The sequence below is a fragment of the Nanorana parkeri genome, unplaced genomic scaffold, assembly GCF_000935625.1.
Source record: "Nanorana parkeri isolate BGI_ZX_2015 unplaced genomic scaffold, ASM93562v1 scaffold258, whole genome shotgun sequence".
Lineage (NCBI taxonomy): Eukaryota > Metazoa > Chordata > Amphibia > Anura > Dicroglossidae > Nanorana > Nanorana parkeri.
This window is the reverse complement of record NW_017306526.1, coordinates 1,517,643-1,540,566: the sequence shown is the minus strand read 5'-3', so window position 1 is coordinate 1,540,566 and position 22,924 is coordinate 1,517,643. Positions and strand designations below refer to the sequence as shown.

General features: G+C 42.0%; 1 protein-coding gene across 1 annotated transcript; it reads left to right on the top strand.

Moving 5' to 3' along the window:
* Window positions 1–7,017: 7,017 nt before the first annotated feature.
* On the top strand, window positions 7,018–22,171 carry SERPINB1 (serpin family B member 1). Its single transcript, XM_018556923.1, has 7 exons — window positions 7,018–7,094; window positions 8,252–8,427; window positions 12,307–12,447; window positions 17,420–17,537; window positions 19,685–19,827; window positions 20,219–20,386; window positions 21,680–22,171. The coding sequence occupies exons 2-7, from the start codon at window positions 8,260–8,262 to the stop codon at window positions 22,079–22,081; spliced, it is 1,140 nt and encodes a 379-aa protein (XP_018412425.1). The 5' UTR covers window positions 7,018–7,094; window positions 8,252–8,259; the 3' UTR covers window positions 22,082–22,171.
* The last annotated feature ends 753 nt before the right edge of the window (window positions 22,172–22,924 follow it).

Sequence of the window (22,924 nt, the reverse complement as noted above, 5' to 3'; positions counted from 1 at the left end):
GTTTATTTTATGTTCCCGGAGACATAGCATTTCTGGGGACGGCCTCCTCAATTCGGGTACTGCCCCCAGAAATCGGGGATGAATGTAGGGCTGCAACAACTAATCGACTAAGTCGATGATTGAAAAAGTCTTCAACGTTTTCAATCATTGATTAATCAGCTTTTGATTAGTTGGCCCTGTTCACGGCTCCACGCACGCCGCACCTCCACCCCGCCTCACGCTTGCTGCTGCTAGACCAGCCCGCCTGCATCCACACGCCTCACCTCCTCCCCGCCTCACGCTTGCCACTGCCAGCCCGTATCCATGCTCCACACGCTGCACCTCCTCCCAGCCCGCCCACATCCACGATCGGCACAGGGACGCTGGGAGAAGAAGAAAGGAGGAGCAGGCGTGAGGGGATGACAGCCGCCGACAGTCCCGATCTCAGAAGCAAGTTGCTGGAAGACTGCTCAGGTAAGCCTGCACTTACCTCCCCCCCACTTGGTGCTCTATAATGTATTGCTGGGATAGTGGGATTTGTATTCCTCTATAGCTGACGGTATATTGCGCTGTACTGTATATTATACAATCAGCTATAGAGGACTACAAATCCCAGCAATGCATTGTATGTATAATGTATTGCTGAGATTTGTTGTATCCCTATATAGCTGGTGGTATTCTGCATTGCGCTGTATAGAGGACTACAAATCTCAGCAATAATACATTATAAAGCTGAATACCACCAGCTATAGGGGAGTACAACAAATCCCAGCGATAGTACATTATACAGCGCAATGCAGAATACCACCAGCTATATTGTACTATATTGTACTATTTCTGGGATTTGTTGTAGTCCTCTATAGCTGGTGATATTCTGCATTGTGCTGTATAATGTATTATTGCTGGGATTTGTAGTCCTCTATAGCCGGTGCCATTTTGCATTGATTGCTGCATAAGTTTACACTTTCCATTTCACTATATTGCACACCACACTTTTTTATTTTCACTACTCCAAGCTTGCTCCCGTGATGGACTACAATCTCAGTACAAACTAAGTCCATCACTGGAGCCATTTTTTTTAATCCGATTAATCAAACTTAATAATCGGCTAACTGCAGCACTAGATTAATGGTCACCCTACACCAGGGATCCCCCACTATCCACCAGGGATCCCCCACTAACCACAGCAGAGCCCTCATTAACCACCAGGGATCCCCCACTAACCACCAGGGAGCCTCCACTGGCCACCACAGAGCCCCCACTAACCACCAGTGAGCTACCACAGAGTTTCCACTAATTATTAGGGAGCCCCCACTGGCCACCATAGATCCCGCACTGACCAGCAGAGAGCCCGCACTGACCACCTGACAGTCCGCATTAGCCACCTGTGAGCCTAATTAGGGAGCCACCTCTGCTCCACACACACGCACCCGTGAAACTCTCTGGACCCTGGTGAGAGCCTGCACAACACTCATGAGACCCTGGAGACATCAGGCGGAGAACCCAGAGCAACAGAGTATGTAGCTTCATATTATTCTGCATTGCTGTAATATGTATTTGTATAGAGGACTACAAATATGGGATTTGTAGTCCTCTATAGCTGGTGATATTATTCTGCATTGCTGTATAATGGTATTGCTGGGATTTGTAGTCCTCTATAGCTGATGGTATTCTGCAATGCTGTACAATGGGATTGCTGGGAATTGTAGTTCTCTATAGCCAATGCCATTCTGCAATGCTGTACAATGTATATCTGAGATGTATAGCCCTCTGTAGCTGGTGGTATTATTCTACATTGTTGTTGTGGTGAGATTTGTAGTCCCTCTACAGCTTGGAGTTAATGGCAGAAGTACCAGGGTCGCAGCAGTCGTACACGCGCACAGCCCTGACGAGGCATCCCTCCACTACCAGTGTGATTTAATTTTTCTCAACTGATACATTTCTGGACCGCGTCACTTCCAGGTGCGCATGTCATGAAGAAAGGGGGTCATGAAAACAGATTATTCGGATGACTCGGCCCCACTGGAAGTGACACAGTTGAGAAAATCTATAGAAAGCGAGAAAAATTATAGAACACTGACTTTGAAACTATCCAGCCCCTCCCACAGCTCACAGCCCAGAAGCATGAACAGCCAGCGGCGGCCTACAGTGGGCGAGAGTCCCTAAGTCCCAGACATGGAGCGGAGTAAGGCCAGAACCATGTAGGGAGCCCAGTGGGAGGAGAGCACCATCACCTAGCCAGTCGTCCGTTTCATGGACTTACTAGGAGTCCTCACATCACCCGACCATTCACACTACTGTTACATGGATGGCAAAAGTAGCAGACGGCTGGGCAGAATGCGGGGAAGAGGCAGAGCGGGAGGGGGGCCGAGTCGCTGCACCATGGGCCTCGGGGTTGTACTTGCCCCCTGGGCTAAAAGTTGCAAGTCAGCCCCTGCCCTGAAGTGTCCAAATGTGAGAGAATGAGAAGAATGGAGCCTGTGATTAGAGCTCCTAGGAAAGTTAGAGCGTTGAGCAAGATGAAGCTCATTACTCAACTAAGTAAAATATAGGATGTTACTATTTATATTAAAAAGTTAATATCATGCCAATGGCAGAACAAATGTTTTTTGTATTAAAATCCAGTCTTTTTAAGTCGTTCTTATGGCCTAGTTACATACACTATGTGCACATTAGCCATCTGCATTTTACTACTGTATGCTTCATTTTCATACATATGAGTGTATAAGCACTTGGCAAAAGTACATTGAGGGGAATTTATCAAAACTGGAGCAGACAGAATCTGGAGCAGTTGGCCATGGCAACCAATCAGCTTCTATCATCAGTCTGTTCAGTTAAGATTTGAAAACGAAAGAGAAAAGCTGAATGGTTGCCAGGGCCAACTGCTCCAGATTCTGTCTGCTCTGGAGCAGACGCTCAGGGCAACCAATCAGTTTCTCTCTTCAGTGTGTTCAGTTAAGATTTGAAAATGAAAGAGAGAAACGGATTGTTTGCTGTGCACAGCTGCTCCAGATTCTGTCTGCCCCAGTTTTGATAAATTCCCCTCAATCTGTTCATGAATGATTTTTCTGAATGAAAGAACTGTGGCAAATAAAATGCATTGGTATGTAGGAGCCCTTACCAGCTCCACCAACACTCCCTCACCAGTGGACAAGGTTCTTCAGTGGTTCAGCATGCAAGGGAAGGACAATGTTTAGCAACGGTATAGGCATAATTGTCAGCATGACATGGCTTTTTGCTTGGTCATACGTGAAATATATTTGTCATATATTACCAAAAGGTGCAACCCTCAAACCTTCCTTCACGTGCCAGGCTCAGCTATTGTTTTGTCCATATTGTATAAATATTCCTTAGGCAATAAATGCCAAGTATGCATCCTTCCTAGAATGGAAATCACAGTAGGACAAAAGAAGACGTGGAGGTTGATATACTCAGCCCTCGTTCACACCTGAACGTTTTGTAGCGCGTTCTACGCTCGACGAACGCTCTACAAAACGCTCAAAAATATAAATCCCATTGTATTCAATGGTCTCGTTCCCACCTTGGAGTATTTCCGCCCGTCCCTAACGCGCTACAAAACGGCCCACGCCTGAAAAGGTACAGGTACTACTTTGGGCCGTTTTTGTTGCGCGTTTCCATTGGGATACAGCCAAGTAGCCTTCGGAAACGCGCGACTTTTTACCGCGAATCGCGGTAAAAACACGCGCGACAGACGCGCATATGCAATACGCTTAGGTGTGAACGAGACCTAAAGGCAAATATGCTGTTGACTTTGCAAGGGAATTGTCTCTTAGCTTAGTGAATGTGGTGAAGCTCTGCTGATTTCCATCATCCAATCATGTTCAAGCAAAAATACTCTTTTATGTCTTATTTTCCTTACATGTGATTGGGTATTCTATTTACCTTGTAAATTGCACCTTGTATCATTTTCACCAAACTCAGGGAAAATTCCCTTGTAGAGTGAAAATTCTCTTACAAGGCAAATAGCCTGTTTTTTAGTAAATCAACCCAATAGGTTGCAAAATTCCAGAACATTGGCAGTGACTATAGCCCTATAAAAATACACATATTCACTAAATGCACTGAAACGCCCTCTTCTGCCAGCTGATCAGCAGCCGATCCTTCTGGCACAGCAGAAAAATTGTGCGTCCCGTCACTGTCTAGTACAGGACCATCAGTTACCATCCGTACAACATTATTATCCGTTTCCATTTTGTTTGGCAATATATCTAATGTAGTTTTGTCTCTGGGGTCTCAGACATTACACCTCCCCCTGGAGATGACAAACATTTGAGCAACCTAGCCCAATCTATGCTGTCTGAGTTCCCATCAAAAGCATCCCATCCTTCCAATACCTCCCTCCAAGGAGACCCCAATGGCTGCGTATTAGACATTAACCCCTCGGTTACCATAACAGTTAGGATGTCCCTGTCTTCATACACATCCTGCTGCTTTACCACATATCCATTACTTTGAGCTGGTGGCACTACATCACCCAGCGGAACATTATCCGCATTACCCTTTTCAGCAATTTCACCATTAACCCTTTTACCTTCAACCAAAGGCAATGGCATTATCTGATAATCCATACATTGAGCCGTCGGCTCTGCAATTAACCCTTGCATCACTTTACTGTGACCCGTCATACCGGCACCACAATGACCCTGGGTAATCTCTGGCTCCACGCTCTTGAGCCCCTCTGAGATTTCCAGGGATATTTCTGTTGCACCCACCCTGGTAGCAAACTACGCATTTTCATCTCGACATGCATTTTTAACAATTTTTACATCAACATTATCTTTTTCAACAGTAGTAATCTTCAAATCCCCCTTTGGATGGAAAGAACACACATTATCACATGCCTTTTTAACACCTGCCTCTCCACAACCCTGTGTCCTGAGTAGAGGCAAGTCGCTCATACAATGTCCCATGGGCCTCCAACAAGAGTTACTCCAACCTCACACATAAGGCTACAGTCAGTCTTTTTGACTATACAGTTCCAGCAAACAATTCAGCAAAGTCAGTCTTACCACCCCTCTCAGGCATCGTGGTTAACTTCATTTGAGAGCGCTGGTTCTGTGTTGACTTTTTCCTCTCATCTCTGGCACCCTCTGTAGGCTCCAAGGAACTTTCCCGTGCGTTGCTATGGACAACTGCCTGCACATTAGCCTCATGCATTAGACTGGCGGGTTCGAACTCCTGCCCACCAGCATCTCCCGTGGTACCCCACAGCACAGGGCATGTCACACACCCATGACCCCATCGGCCACATGCTGCACACGGTACTGCACGATCACCTGCGTTTCCCTCCTGGAAACTCCTGGCAGGTTGAAACGCACCCACAGCTTGAACAGAACACTGAGCTGCATCTCCACTGCTGCTTTTGCACACTGTGTTCCACAGTCCACAGAAACCTTTAGAGCACTGTCTCTTTAAGGATTTGCTTTTCTCCTGCAGACCTTGACTCACCTGCTTTGCACAGCAAGCATCTCTGTTTTACCTACAGGAACAGTTCACCCTAACTTCTGTTCCAGAGACTCCAGTCTCTACACACTCTGCCCTTTTAATGTCTGTTTACTGCATTCACAACTTCTTCCACTTTCCTGGGTCCTGTACCTTCAAGGCCTCTGTGAGAGCATGGCCGGTACAACAGTGATCCCACTTCTGACACCACTTGTAACAAGGACACTCCACTGTAGACCGCAGGTGCAAGTAAAATGCAGTTTTATTAAGGGCATACGCCATACATCTCGTTCCATCCACAGGGTAGACCTCCCTTGTTGCACAAGATAGCTTCCCTCGTGAGCCCTCACTCTGCTCTCTCAGCAGTGTGTCCCAGGGGTCCTAGGGTCACCGACCTTCCCGACCTCTCCCAGCCTTCCCTGGCTGTTCCACGTGTCCCACACGCACCTGAATCTGCTGTGGCTCTGTGCTTCCTGCACCCGCACAATTCCCACTCAACTCTCTGAGCACTGGGCTGCCTTCTTAATGAGGCTGCTCTCAGCCACCTGATCATTGGCAAAACCTGGCCCCCAGGACTGGAGATCTCATCCCACCCAGAGCTCTACGGAATCTCCAGAGCTCCAGACCCCAGTAACAATTCTGAAAACCTGGAAGAATCTGAAAGGCCAGGTTCTTCCTTGTCAAATGGTTTACACTCTGGACCCCCTCAGCCCCTCTGGCTGAGGGTCCTGAGTGCCATAGTTGCCAAACTACACCGTGGCATTGGCTTACACTGCCACAGTATGTAAATATACACATTCACATGTGACTTGCAAGGAATAATTGGGAAAAAAGGCTAATGGGGTCTAGTTGGAGAGATAATTTTTCAGGAGTCTGGTATTATGCTGAAAGAAAGATCAGATAGGGAGAAGAGTGGAAACTTACTGGGCGCTGCTCTAGTTAAGAAACTTGATAGGGGACTAGAGTGGAGTGTCACATCTAATATATCAGGACATTGTGCAGGACAGATGGAGGAGTGGGACGAGAGTCAAAATCAATCACAGACTGTCCATGCAGGATCTAGGACATTTGACAGCTATCTCTGTAATACAAGAATGACGCCAGCTTTATGAAAAGTGAAGCTTATAGTTGCAATAAGACTATCTAACCATCTTGCTTTCAAAGTGGTGATGATATTTCATGCTAACCTTTCACGCACCTTTCTGTCTTGTATTTATAGCTGTCATCCTTGTAACACTGTATACAAATTAATTGCATACATTGGGGGGAATGTATCACAACTGGAGCAGACTGAATCTGGAGCAGATACCCATAGTAACCAATCAGCTTCTATCTTTAATTTTCAAAGCTTAGCATAACAAGCTGGAAAGAGAGGCTGATTGGTGACTATGAGCAACTGCTCCACATTCTGCCTGCTCCAGTTTTGATAAATTCCCCCCATTGTGTTGTTGGCTGGGTTTTCACCTAGGAAATCTTGGTTCTTGAGCACTTTCATTTCTCTGTCTGGCTGAAATCCCTCCCCATTATTCTTACTCCTCTTACAGCGTCTATTTCACAACCTGTGGGAAACGACTGCAGCAAGATCCCGTCACACCCAGCTCTGAGAAATACACAGCTGAAAGCTTTGAAGAAGGCTGTGAGAAATACAAACGGTAAGGCACATCCATTTCAAATCTTGTTTGCAAAAAGGAGTCGGAACAAGCTATAACCATGTATTGTTCCTATGACTACTAGGAACTAGACCCATAAACACTCATGGTTTTTTAATGGTTTAATTGAGTTTGATCTCCAGGTAAATTTTTATTGCTGTTTGAGTGCACCATACTACCACATCTGACTTCCTTCCGTATGTTACAATGATGCTAATGTAAGACAAAACTGCTATGTTTCTCTTACACCTGTGAGTAAGAGGGTGTACTAAACACACTTATAAGCTGCTTTATAAAGGGAACTTAGTAATGTTCTCCAAAACACACTTATAAAGCTGCTTTATAAAGGGGACTTAGTAATGTTCCCTTATTTCCTCCACAACTCAGTTTACTCACTTCCATGTCTAGTTAAGTTTGTAAAGTTAACATGTTACTGTTGACCTTCTGAAAACACTGATCTTCTTGCTTACATGTAAAGACTCAATAGTATGCAGATCAGGAAAGGCAAAGTCTGAACTCCTTATCTGCATATTTGCTCGGACTCAGTGGCGAATCACGATGATCGGCATGACAGCCAGGCAACTAGACTTTTCAGAGGAAAAAGTCAGAGATGGTATCCTCCTTGGTTCTCTCATGACGAGCTTTCTTTAAAGGAGAACTATTGTGAGAGTAAAATGTACTCTTTCCAATAGTTTAGGCAAGCGTGTGATACTGCAGATGTCACACGCTGGCTCTATAGCTCTCTCCACAGGGATTTCTTGCCTCTCCTCTCTCTATTCCTGCAGAGTTCATTGGAGGCATAGAGAGGGGAGGGGCTGAGAACAGCTGGCTTTGGCTCTAGAGAGGCAGAGTCAGCTGTCAATCAGGTAGCGGGGTGGATTCTGACAATATTGTCGGCAGCGTTCCAGGCTCTGCGCTGTCAGCATATAGTGGGCAGTAGTCGGCTAGAAGCTGACTTTGGGTCACAGGAGTACATTAGTAAATGTACTCCTGTGACCCAAAAGAGGACTAAAGCCCCCCAAAAAAAGGTTTGGCCATAGTTCTCTCCATATTGGCAAGAGCTAAGCAACTAATTTTGACTGATGTTCATCAATGGTTCTAGTACCTGTAACCTTAAATATAACACACAGTCTAATCATAATCTTATATTGTCTTTACAGGAACCAAGATGGATGCACTGACTAATGCTTGCACCAACTTTTCACTTGATTTGTTCAGAAAATTATGTGAAAGTAACAGCACAGGGAACATTTTCTATTCTCCAATAAGTATCACAACTGCACTGGCCATGATTTACATGGGGACTAAAGGTAAAACCGCTGAGCAAGTATCAAAGGTGAGTATAAAGAGTTTGAATAGGAATAGCATTATTTATTATAACTAATGTCATTTATTTAATATGGAATATCAAGCTATGCAAATGATTATAGAGGTCGTTTATTACCTTGGGTTGGTTAATGCAGTAAATGTTCAAGGCACATATTCTTCTTTATTGTGGTGTTTTCTTTAGGCCCTAAGTAGTATTTTAGGTGCTCTTGCAGGGCAAAGCAACAGGTTCTCTTTAATGCCCCCTCCCCTGCAGCACCTGCTCCCAACCCTGCTCCTCCGTGCTTTATTCCTCCATCACTATGTTCAGCTACCTTGAGTAAGGCTGGTCATACACTATTTGCTTGATTACCCCATCCACACTAAACAGCATGGATGGGGAAATCCCCAGCCGGGTTATTGCATTTTGACAGTGCAGTCAGAATACCTGGAGAAGAATTTCGGAACTGGCTCCTTCAACAAAAGCCGATTGAAAGATTATTGAACAGAGGCAGAAGATGGCCTAACTTTGACCAATGTATGGCCAGTTTAAGGAAAGGAAGCTGTGTGTAAACGGTGTCACATGAGAGGAAGGGGCATAAGTCCTATGCCCTTTCATACCGGAAGTACTGGGCACGATCCATATTGCTGAATGGAGCAGAGTGGAAGAGAAGAAAAGGTGAGTATATGTTGTTGGGAAGGGAAATTAAAGAAAACTTGCTGCTTTGCACTGCATGTGTAAAGCATAGGTTTGCTGTAAGTATATTCCAAAAGGCTGAGATCGGCATTAGTGTTAACAAAGAGCCACATGTAGAACACAGACAACTGCCTGAAAAGCAATTAATCACAGAATTTCTTATTTGATATACTTTTTTTAAATAAACTTGATTGCAGAGAGATCTTGAGGGGAACCTGTAGTAAGATACAAATGCAGGTTGCCATCACTGGCCTCTTTCTGAAAATACTAGTTGTTGGGCTTTTTCTGCCTTTAATACTTTCTAAGTTACAGACCCAAGTCAGGGTAAAGCCCTGCAACTGGAATTTTCTAAATGGAGAGTTTGGTAATGGCAGCCTGCTTATATATTTTAATATAGGTTTCCTGATCAGTATCCTTACTCAAATGGCTCTTGGCAAAAACAGTAAAATGCCCATGCAGTTTAATAGAATACAAGCACCAATACGTGATCAAATGTTACATCTTTGTGCACTGTGTGTCTTCTGTTGCTAAATGTGATGTTGTCATAGGTCACACACCTCTAATAATCTAAACTACCAAGAAGATAACACATCTGTTATCAGTAAGGGAAGGTCTTAGGCTGAGACAAATCATGACAGCAAATGTCAGGGCAATCCTCTCTTCGGGCATATATCCTTTATGACCGTTGTAAAGTTATTACATCAGGTGTACTTTGTACTTGGCTGGGTGAGGTTTATACTTAACAAAAATACAGATAGGTCATCTAAATATGTACATCAAAGGTGGATTTCCTTTGGATTCCCTTATTGCAGGCGTTCCACAGTAAATAGCATTTTGTGATGTGTTTACTAAGAGATAGTCACTTCCTGGCTTCTCCCTTCCAGCCAACTTACCTAGATCATGTTTAATCAAATCTTGCTGTTGAGTTGAACTGTAGAGACCCCAAGTTGTTTCGACAGTGCCTGGTCACCAGTGGCGTAACAACCGAGGGGCAGGGGGGGCACTTTTGGCATGTACTGCAATCAGATCTTTTCTAGTCAATTATATATTAATAAAATTCAATCCAATTTGTACTAAATTGGAGTATAATCTGCGTCTGCTGTGGAAATGACTTGAGCTTAAATTATTTACTTGTATTCTGTCCCTGAGTGTCAGACTGTAAGGCCATCCTTTCTCCTGCTTGAGCTCAGTGCTCATACCAGACACTGAAACACTGTCATATAACAAGGGGACTGTCAGGATTACATGAAAGAGAAAAAGTTTGTGAATATACAATGTTTAACCTGCCCCAACAACCTGGAATGCCTGCCAATTATCAGCCCTAACCTCAGGCAGTAGATAGGATAGCCTTGCAGCCTGCCACTGGGTTGACATTTCTGCTCTGAAAAGTAGAGTATGCAAGTGTATAAGAACACACACCCTATTCCTGTCAGGTAGGGGTGCACTATTATAGCTCCTTAGAGTATGTCTAGTGACAACAGTTTTACCAGAGAGGGAGTGATGGGTACTCTACAACAGCAACACAGACAGAAATAAAACTGCTTTTCTTTAGTAGAGTAAGTAAGGACTACTAACCTTGTCTGATTTATATTGCAGTGTGTGTCCCTGTTGCAGATTTTCCCTCTCTTTCATGACTGGTAACATGTTGTCAGCAGGACAGGAAGTATAGGAAAATCTATCTAATGAAGCCCCAGATAGCAGTAGAAACCAAAACGGTTCTAATACTTCTCCACTTCATCCAAGACTAGAAAAAAGCTTTGGCTTGACATACATTTTAGGAATAGAGTTTTGGACTCCTGAATGGAAAGTCAGGATAATTTTATTTGTAAAACAGGTATACCACACAACTATGCAATCCATTATTATTGTTTTTTCTATTCCTTAGTTTTGAGAGCTGTTGTCAGGTCCAGATCAGTATAAACATTGCATTGTTTATATTTAGCCAGTCTACACCCTGCACTATTACTACAAACCAAGCCCGAAAATAATGCGGAAGGCATCTACTCTGCATTCCTGTTTTCATGTGATTTATAGCTCTTAAAAGAAAAGGAAAGAAAAACTAGAGGTAAACCGCTACAGTACATTTGCAACGTTTCTTGGTTAAACTACCTTAAGCTGGGTACACACCGAGCGAATTTCAGCCAATTCAGCAGGAACCGGCTGAAATTTAATCCGTTAGTGACCCTATCCCCTCGACAAAAATCGATCTTTAGCTTTTCCCGAAGGAACATGTTGGAAAATCATCCACTGAATGCTGCTTGCAGCCAACTAGCTCATTAGCTACAATGCACACAAGGAATGCGGGAGGAATCTGTCATATATTTTTTCATTCAGCCCCTACTCTGAACAAAAAATCGTAAACTATGTGTGTCCAGTTTTAATGTAATAAAATATATCATTTGTTTTAAAAGTGCACTTACCCTTTAAATGAAACCTGTAATAAACATGAGGGCTGCCAATGCTGAACTCCCTCTTTAAAGTGAACTTGTGTTTTACTGACTTTGTGCTTCACCGAACATTGCTGCTTTGCACTGACTTATTTCATCTCTTTTTTTAGCAATTGTATTTTTTAGATAAACCAGTAAAACAGCTTGAAGCCTAATGTTACCCTTTCTCAAAGTCTGCACACACTGAAAATGCACTATGTTTTCCTTTTAAGATGCTAGCTGCCTGACTATCAAGTTGACCTTCTTACTTCAGTATTCTGAGTCACTGACTTCTGGCATTTCTTTTTCTTTCCTGAGCATGTTTTCTGGAATCCAAACACAAGCCACCCTGCAGATCATTTGGATGCTGTCCAAGTTAGCTAAACATGGAGTTGACTAAAGTGGTATAACATTATGCTTTACTATATAAGATAGCCAATATTACATATACCCTCTACGCAATTACATATCCAAAAACCAGTCTTTTGCTGTACACTTACAGTATTTTGATAATCATGGCAGTTCTGCTTCTATGGTCCAGACACCTGTGTATTCTCACAATTATGTAAAGAGAAAGCCAGATCTCATAGTAACAGAAAAGCAATATGACCCAAATTTAGTAATTTAGCATTTTATACAGAAAATCTTCATTAGGAAGCTTGCCATTTTTATGGATGGCTGGCAGTCTTCGCATACATGTCTTGTCAAAATTGTTTTACCAGATATATTGACTTTAACAGTTCAATTATATATATATTTTTTTTATTTCTGTTCTTTTTGTATATAGGTTTTACATGTTGACAATATTAAGGATGTCCATTCTAATTTTCAAACACTGAATGCTCAGATTAATAAGAAAGCTGGCTCCTCATATACACTGAATCTGGCTAACAGACTGTTTGGTGAAAAGACATTTGACTTCTCTTCTGTGAGTATTGTTTGTCCTAGGGGAAAACATTTAATGAATTTCAGAATGTAATTCTTTATACTGTATAAAATGTATGGGTCCACAATTCAATCTTTTATCAAAATACAAGCAAACTATTATAGTAACAAAGAAAAAGGATGACCTCAGTCACTCAGAGCAACCAGTTAGCACTTAACACTGTTCTATCTGAATTCTGATTGGCAAAGATTACTGCATATACAGGTGAAACTCGAATAATTAGAATATTGTGCAAAGTTCATTTATTTCACTAATGCAACTTAAAAGGTGAAACTAATATATGAGATAGACTCATTACATGCAACGCAAGATAATTCAAGCCGTGATTTGTCATAATTGTGATGATTATGGCTTACAGCTCATGAAAACCCCAAGAACCCCAAATCCACAACCTCAAAAAAGTAGATTATTACATGCAATCAATAAAACAAGGACTGTACATAGAACAATATCGGACCTCTGAAAAGTACAAGCATGCATATGTACTCAGTACTTGGTTTGGGCCCCTTTTGCAGCACTTAGTGCAATTACTTTTGCACGATATTCTAATTATTCGAGTTTCACCTGTAATTGCTTGTTCCATTATGCCTGTAAATGAAGGTCCCTATCCTACCACAGAATTTAATTTCCTGGTAGCGTTTCTAAAAATGTTACTGTTTTAGTGTAGGTGGTATAGGAATTTCAGTATTATAAGCCACCTGTTGTATGAACTTGTCGCCTTGGCCAATTCAGCTACAGAAGAGGAAGGAAAGCCTCTGCAGTCTCCATGGGGGCTTGATGAGTGTGATGAGTAACACCAATGGCACTTGAGCTACAGCTGTTGTTACTGAATGAGTATAAGGGGCAAAAATCTCACATTTCAACCTATCTGTGATTTTCTGACAAGTATCACAAACTGCATTTAAATAGATAGCTGCCATATGTGCCAGGGTCACTAAAAAATATAGCCCTTCAGGAATAATTGCATACTATTTCTTGTTCTGCATGGCAGAATTAGTTGTCAGTGTCAGGCATTGTTGATCTGGCTGTTTATGGGCATATTTACTTAAACGTTTTCTATCACAGCTGCATTATCATCACCAGTAAATAGTTACATACAGTACTTAACATAAAAAACAAACCAAAAAATAAATAAATGAAAACCGACTATCATCAGAACCCTCAACCTGCCATTATTCTATAAGAAAACTCATAAAGTGAGGCCCACTGTGCACTGACAGAGGACACATTTCTTCCTGATCCTCATGAAATGTTATTAAGAATTAATATTTTGTGCTTTTAGAAATGTAAAGCTCATTTGCAATCAACCTAATAATTTAGCTTTAACCAGTTACAATGAAAGTCTTTTCCACATTCTTAAAGCTTTTTTACATGAAATAACCTTTTCCATATGTAGAGGTTATTTTGTTTCCTCCAGCTACAAAGAGTGCCCTTTTGTGGTTACCTTAAGGACTCATTCACACAGCGTAAAGTCGGGCCGTACAGATCTGTGTGCGGCCGTATCGGGCCATTCCCGGGAAGGACAGGTGCTGCGTGTGATTGCACGCAGCAGCCTGTTCTTCCCTATCCATCCTGTCTGCATACGAGTATGGATGCCCGCACCTGCACGGATGTGCAGCTCGGGTGTGCGTACTGTCGCATCCACCCATAGAGAAGAAGAGGCTGCTGTGTACAATTACACGCAGAACCTATTCCTCCAGGGAATGGCCCGATACGGCCGTGCACACCGCACGGATCTGTACGGTCCGACACTACGCTGTGTGAATGAGGCCTAAAGTGATCGACCTTTCACTGAATTTTCTATGTGGACCATTAATGTATTTATGCAAGGTAATCATATCTCATTATATGAGGCTGAAATACAATTCAGTTAAAGTGAAAACAAAGCATTCTTCAGCAATGTTTTGCTAATTTTTTTAAAATGTAACTCTACTAATACTTTAAGTCATAGTCCTGCAACAACCAGCATTCCAATCCTCTGCTCTTTAGCATTGGAATGAGGGTGAGCAATTGTAGTAGCATCTATGTCCCAACCTGATGACTTGGCTGCTGGTCCTGCACTACAGTGCAGGTATAATGACGTTTATTGAGAGTTGAGGCAACAAGACAGGTTAAAGACTAGCTTCCAAAGCAACTTCAGCAACCGGGTCATCACAAACCAAACCGCCAGGATGGAAGTTTGCTGAACTATGATCTACTTCTTTTTTCCTGAGGTTCTAGTTATAAAGCAAGTTCCTCATCTCTGCAAGCTTGAGTTTCAGAGCAACCATTTTGTAAACTGGTGTCCAAAATGTAACAGCATAATAAAATGAAGTCTTAAGCTATCCATACATGGATAGATTTCTCTCTTTCAACTCCGTGAGCTGAATAAGAGAAATCGCTTGATTCCTGATGGGGCCACCCAATGGATGAATTTTGGCGAATCCAACAGAAATTCGAGCCAAATATGGCTAGCATTACTGTATTTAGTATAAAGTAAAAATTACATTTGGCTCTTAAATCTATGCCTTTTTTAATGCACAAAGGTATCTTGCTTACCTTTAAGAGCTGTAGATTGGGAGTAGTCTGATCAACTGAGCTATCCAGATGATTCTATCATTAATTCACTCTGTTTAACCCCATCCCCAGATAGTATTAGGAATGCACATTTTTAGCCCTGTTTAAGATCTTGTATTGTATGCCTTCTGGGAAATATCAGAATCTGCCATACAAAATGCTGATCACTGAATTAATTTTCTTGGGCTTTTGATCAAGTCTGAGATATCCTTAGTTGCTATTGAGCTTACTCAGCTTAACCTCATGAACACTCAGGAAATCAGCCAATACTGTAAACACACAAAGAGTGTAAAAAAAATGATGAGGTCAGGTAAGGTAACATACAGGTGAAACTCGAATAATTAGAATATCGTGCAAAAGTAATTGCAATAAGTGCTGCAAAAGGGGCCCAAACCAAGTACTGAGTACATATGCATGCTTGTACTTTTCAGAGGTCCGATATTGTTCTATGTACAATCCTTGTTTTATTGATTGCATGTAATAATCTACTTTTTTGAGGTTGTGGATTTGGGGTTCTTGGGGTTTTCATGAGCTGTAAGCCATAATCATCACAATTATGACAAATCACGGCTTGAATTATCTTGCTTTGCATGTAATGAGTCTATCTCATATATTAGTTTCACCTTTTAAGTTGCATTAGTGAAATAAATGAACTTTGCACGATATTCTAATTATTCGAGTTTCACCTGTACTGACTTAAAGAAGCATTAGTAGTATGGAATGTGTGCAAATGAAACTTCTGATCAATCATAGGAGAATTAGTGTTCCTCAAACGTGTGCTCTTGGGAACCACGTTCCCATAATATGACCCTTGGACACTGGGCTCTGCTTGTGACACTCCCCAGATACCTTGTGTACTGACTAGTTAGCCACAGAGCACTTTATGGGTCCAGGACCATGGCATAGCCTCTCGCCTGACCCAGTCACTGATGACTGGGACTTGGATTTGGCCATGGACAGGGCAAAAAATAACTAGAATGTGGCATTTGATCACTGGGCTCTATATACTTGGTTACCGCAGAACACTCTCCAAGCCTCTGATCATGGTAGGTCTCATGCGGATACCGTCATCTAAGTCGGGATCTGCTCCGGCTGCGGCGTCTCAGTATACCGCGAGCTGTAGCTCGCGGTATACTGAGCTTAGGGTAACGAGAGGATGCTAGTTTGTGTCCTCCCGTTACCCTAAGGAGAACTATGGGGAAAAACACTGACCCCATAGTTCTCCTTTAAGCCTACATGAGCACAGCACATTATTAATTTTTCTCCTGCCATTGTTTTTACCGTGCTGGAGAAATAAGTGTTGCATGATGCATCACTAGCTGCAGTGCGCACACCCTCTACACTATCTCTTCCCACCTTTTCAGCATGAGATAGTCCTCCCGCAATTGCTCTACTCACAAGGGTCATGGTTATGGTAATGGTTTTACCTTGGTTTGGCCTTGCGACTGCCTACAGTGACTTGTGGGTACTAAAGATCTTTCCTGGACTGGGGAGGAGGGGGAGAGAACAGGCAGCGTGGCTGGATTAGGGTAGAGAGAAAAGAGAACTGTGTCCACTTCATGGCTTAGCTGGGAGGACTACAAGGTTCTATAATATCCAACTTGTCTCCCAGCTCAGCTGTTGATTGAAGATCAATGAAAAGTAAAGAGACGAGAAAAAATTAAAAATAATATCCTACAAGGAATGAAAAAAAAATAGGAACAACGATCCCCAGCAGGGAGATAGGTACTTACTCCTTCACACTAGGCAAAAAAATGGGTTTTCCTTGGACGGGGTGTGGCCACCAGAAGGAGCCACCCCCTGAGCTGAGCTTCTTTTTCGTGCCTAGCCTCCTACTCCTGCAGGTGGTGGTAAAACCAACAGGTGCAGAGATCTAGATTTCCATTGTGTCCTTCATAAAAAGAGAAATGTACTTTTGTCAAGTCAGTGGTGCTGGAAGAACCTCCCACGGATCACATTTCAGTCAATTGAGAAGAAAATGGCCAAAATGGCATCCATGTAGGGCCAACTTTCGACAATTTTGAAGAAACTCAAAGACAGATCTTAAAAGGTACTTCCCTACCTAAACATTTCAGCATAGCTGAGGAATAGCATAGGAAGATTGAACTTCAAAAATAGGCCAGCAATGGCATTTTCCATAGTTCTATCTTGATGGGCTCCTTTTAAGCTAGCTTCAGGGCTTGGAGCTCCTCAACTTTTACCAATGTAATGAAGCTAAATGGTGTTCTCAGACTAGAACAGTGTTTTGCCAGGAAATTCCTCTAGAGAGTCCTCTAGATCAAAAGAAAGAACTGTGATTGTGCTTTGCTTTAAATCATTTTCTACATTCCATTTTAGGCATTGATCAAATGACATGCATGATTACAGTTTAACATAATAAATTGTTGTTTCTTACCAGGAGTTTTTATCTTCTCTGCAACGTCTGTACCAGGCAAAACTAGGCACTGTTGACTTCTTAACTGCATATGAAGCTGCTAGAAAAGAAATCAATGCTTGGGTTTCAGAGCAAACAATGGGTTAGTATGTTTTTTTAACAAATGCACTGAAAAATATTTACTAGAACAACAAGTTGCAGGATTTGCCTCTGAAAATGATCTGTATCTAGATCTGTCTGTGAAGGTTCTCATTCATCAAGGTCAAGGTATATCTGAAAAAAAAAAAAAAAAAAATAAGGTAACTGGACTTGATGTATTGTTCTATTATAGATGTATCTAGATCTGCCTAGCACACAATTCTAATGTGATTTAGATGTGGTTATTAATAACTGAAATTTATTAAGCAAGAAAACCTAAAAGTATCTTGTGCAGACAGAATCTGGAGCAGTTGCCAATATTAAACAATCAGCTTCTCTCTTCAGTTTGTTCAGTTACATTTTGAAAATGAGAGATTGGTTGCCATGGACAACTACTCCAGATTTTGTCTACTCCAGTATTGATAAATCCCTCTCTTAGAATTGTTCATTGTGCCTATGTAGTACACTGAAATGTTTCAGGAGGGGTTCAAGACAAAAGCTACATCTGTTAATTGAATTTCTGTGCCTGTAGACTCATACAGTAGCTATATACGGTATATGTATTGCATATAAGGCAATGTGCCTGTGAATGCTAGTCTCATAAGCTTTGGAGAGGTCACTACTGTGCTACTTCCTGTTCTCCTCACTGGATAGAAAGCTGCTTCTGCTTCATTTATTCCGTGCTTTCTGCGCCTCTCCTGCCGCTTCTTAAATCTTGCCCAAGAATCAGATGACCAGTCATCAGGGAGCAACTCTGACTTGAGGAAGCAAAGTTCTGTCTTTATCAAGATGGCCACATCCACACACGAACCCTAGTGCAGAACAAGGCAAGGTAAGTTTGCAATAGGGAAATGATCAGCTGCAGAGAGCCTACAGATAATATTGATGCCCTCTGTTTTCCTTTTTGGACACAGCTTCAACAGTTTAGGTCCTCTGTAACTGTAATTCTATGGAATACTTTTGTTAATATAGGCAATAATTGCAGGTCCATAATACATTTATAACCAATGCCAAATGTATTATAATATTAAAATACATAATCAAACATACTGGATTCAGAATGATGTGCTCTATGAATGTGCTTTACACTCCATTTGATTTGAGATGCTAAAGCAAGCGAAGCTCCATTCATGTCAATGGAGAGAAGAAAAAAAGTGCTAGGAGGAAAGCCCAATCATGTAACCGGCCTCTCCTGCAACCATAGACTGTTCTCTGCAATGTAATGCAGACAATACTCTGTGGGACACAACAGGCTGTACACTATGGTAGACATAGTGAATAGTACATAGTGAAATTTAGTTTATTTCGGATGACTTAAATGATCATTACCAACTAAAAAAAAAAAAAAACCTGTAGGGGCCCTCTAAAAACCCTTACCAGACCCTTAATCCGGGCAGCAGCCTGGCATGGCAGGAAAGAGGGGACAAGCGAGCGGCCTCCCCTCTCTCCACCATACCAGGCCACATGCCTGTGGCATTGGGAGGGTGCTTTTCCAGGGGACAAGGGTCTCCGATAGCGACAAGGGTCTCCCCCCCACAACCCTGACCCAGTGGTTGTTGGGGTCTGTGGGCAGGGGGGCTCATCTGCATCTGGGTACCCCCTTTCCAGCTGCTGATGTCTCCTCCCATCACTGGACCCGGAAGTGATGTGTATTACATCACTTCCAATGTCATTGTTTACATTCTCTGGCTCTTAGAGCCAGGAATTCTCTGGCTCTTAGAGCCATCAGCAGCCGGAAATCTGCTGATCTCTCCCCGATTGCTGCGGGGGGAGACCCACTGTGCGGTTCCGGGGTCCGGATGGGGGACAGTGTAGGCCAGGTAAGCCAGCGGCGGAGGGGGGGTGAGGTCAGCACATGCCACCGATCGGTACAAACGATCCGGTGGCTGTATAGATGTTGCATAAATAAACAAAGCCTGCTATTGGCTATTTAAAATTGACATACCCAATAGCAGGCTTGCTAATGCTTCACCCACTCCCTGATGTCAGTCACAGAGTTCTATGTGTGATGTGGTTCTTCCCATGGTGTCCCTATCTCCTAGCAATCTGCGTGTTGCAGCTTTATACTAGTAGGAGTTTGTCTATTCGATTTTTTTTTATTACTGCATTAAAAATAGGCAATATATATTTATTTATATTTTGTTTTTTTAGGAAAGATTCCAGAAGTGCTGTCTGAAGGATCAGTGGATCCAACAACCATTTTAGTGCTAGTGAATGCTATATATTTTAAAGGGGACTGGGCTGAAAAATTCAATGTGCAACAAACAGCTGATGCTCCATTCAGGTTAAGCAAGGTAATGTAAATTTTTCATAAGTGTCGCTGATACTGCTGTTTTGGCTTTAAATGTACTTTAACATGCATTCCTTTCATCAAGTAATTGCGTACAACCCCCCTCACCAGTTCACATGGGATGATATCAATACAGGTCCATATAAGCACATTACACCTATTTATACATAGAAAGATGGAAAGTGATAGCTGTACAAACGTGTCAGATCACAGCTATCAGTGTTTTAGAGAGGGATATAGGATAAAAACAGTAATGAATATTGTTGTTTGGGATAACACTTATTTTTCTTCTTTTTTGCTTCTGGTTTTAAAACCCTTATTTTCATTTGTGTTCAAAATTAAATCCTAATGTTTCAATCAAAACAGCTTTGTAGATTTCATTTTTCTTTTAATAGAATGAGCAGAAGACAGTAAAAATGATGTATCAGATGAAAAAGTTTCCCTTCAACTATGTCCCAGAAATTAACTGTCGTATCCTGGAGCTCCCATATGTGGACCATGAACTCAGCATGATTATTATATTGCCTGACAGCATTGAAGATGATACCACTGGCTTACAAAAGGTAAATGTACTCATAATAAGTAACAATATCAATTGTTTTGGAAAATAATTGGCTAGGCAATGGCGAAAAAAGACTACAATACAAAACTTGGGAAAACAAAGGTCGGAGAAAAATAAAACAATCCAGTGGGTTAAAAACTTTGGGTAATTTCCATATTGTTCTCTGTATAGGTATAGCTTAATTATATTATTCCACCAGTGCATAGAAATCTTCGCAAAATTGACATTTAGGAAATAAATCTAGATGGATAGAGCATTAAGGAATAGAAGGCAAAACAGACAACGGACAAGCAAAGTACTCAGGGCTATAGACTGAAATTAAGGGTCAGGAATAGCAAAGGTTTCAAGAGGGGAACAATTTTGTGTACACTTTCCTAAGATTAACAGTTTGGGATAAACTTTCTTTAACCCTTACAGTGGGGCTACCCCCTGCACTGCAAGGGTTAATTGCTAATTTTGTCTAGAGGAAATAGGTAAAATTGCTTTCTTTATTTCTGTGTGCCATAGGCTTCCTCCCTGCTGTTTGAGCGGTCCTCCAACACTGCTCTCCTTTGCTGCTTGATTGGTCACAGCCTCTACATTGTCGTCATGTACTGTGCAGGACCAGCATTCCTGCATTGTATATCATGTCATTGAGAGGCTGCCCACTAACCAGAAGTATCTGAGAGTGGAGAAGAGTGCCGACCGCCAAGGGTGCAAGGAAAAGGGCAAGTACTGTGCTTATTTCAATTATCCTAGACAAAACAAGCCATTAACCTTTGCTCTGTGTGTGTGTGGGGGGGGGGGGGTTACTGCAAGGTGCATTTTATTTTTGATGCTTTATTTTGGTCCCTGCTACTGTGTCACTCTGTGTTGATTCCCTTAACTTCTAGCCAGGAGTGCACGCTGTGCATGTTATGTGCTGCCCATGTGTGTGTGCATGGAGCATCTTCCCTGATATCAGTCAAGGTATGGTGGGCAGAACAGGGGTGTGGTTTACAGAGGAGGCTGTCCCTGCCACCTCTGCAGTCCTGACCGGGAGCATGGCTCTCAGGATGGCTCCAGGAAGACCCTGCAAGACATTAGAGCCACCCCAGGAGCCCAAGTCTGCTGGCCATTTTTTTCTAGTTCTACTTTTGTACAAAAGGAAGAACTTGACAACTAGACTAGACAACAGTCCAGCAATCTTGTGATTCATAATGCTATACAAAGTCTTAAATTGGTGACCTGATTATTTTTTAAATGATGGTTATTGTGTAATTTTCTATGTGGAGCTCTGATCTTATATTTTTCCACTTACATTCGCATCTTGCAGCTTGAAAGGGAACTGACTGTTGAAAAGTTCAAGGAGTGGACACAGCCAGAAAATATGCATCCTATAGATGTCCATGTTCACCTGCCCAAATTTAAGCTGGAAGATAGTTACAAGCTGAAACCGGTGTTATCTGCTCTAGGGATGGTGGATATCTTTAATGCAGGTTGTGCAGACCTCTCAGGAATGTCAGGATCCAAAAATCTTTTCTTGTCCGAGGTGGTCCACAAGACATTTGTGGAGGTGAATGAAGAAGGTACAGAGGCAGCTGCTGCCACTGCTGGTATTGCTATGATGTGCATGCTACGTGAAGAGGATTTTAATGCCGATCACCCCTTTCTATTCTTTATTCGTCATAATATTACTGGGAACATACTTTTTACTGGCAGATATAGTTCCCCTTAAAGTGGTTAAAATTGCAATTACATTTTTTAAGTGTGTTTCAGTTTGTCTTGTAATAAATCACAGACTATGAAGAGTTGACCATTGTTCTTGAATCAATATTTTACTGTGTTTATTCTACAACAAAGTCATAAATCATGTCTTATCAGAAGTTTGGATGGGTGTGACGTATAACCGTATTCCTTAAGTAAACTTTTAGCAGGAAAAAAAATTGGCAAGTGAATAGTCATAGAAACTGTTTTAGAAGGAATTACAGAATCTCCACAGCAAGGTTTCTTAGTAAGCTGATAACCAAGTGCTGCTTAACTACTTGCTGACCAGGGTGTTAAACCCCATTCCTGGCCATGCCATTTTTCAGTATTCAGCGCTGCGGTACTTTGACGTTTATTCCGTCATGCAACGCTGTACTGAAATTAATTTTACACCATTTTTTGGGGACACATAGAGCTTTCTTTTGGTGGTATTTAATCACCACTGGGGTTTTTATTTTTTACTATATCATTTAAAAAGTACCGAATCTTTTGAAAATAAACAGTTTTCCCTACGTTGTGTTATAAAACATTTATTATTACCCAATTTTTTGGTAAAATACGGGGTCACATCGGGTAAATAGACATCAAACATGTCAAGCTTTAAACTTGCGTGCGCCTGCGAAATTGCAAACAACTACCATACCTAAAATTGTCCATAGACAACACTTTAAAAGCTTTTACCGCTCATCAGTTTAGTGTTGTTAGTGATTGATGGCCCTAGAATTCTTGCTCGTGGCTATATGTAACATATGTGGCGTAATTGTTGTTTTCGAACTTAGGCGCAGCCGACGCGTATTTACATTTATACATGCAC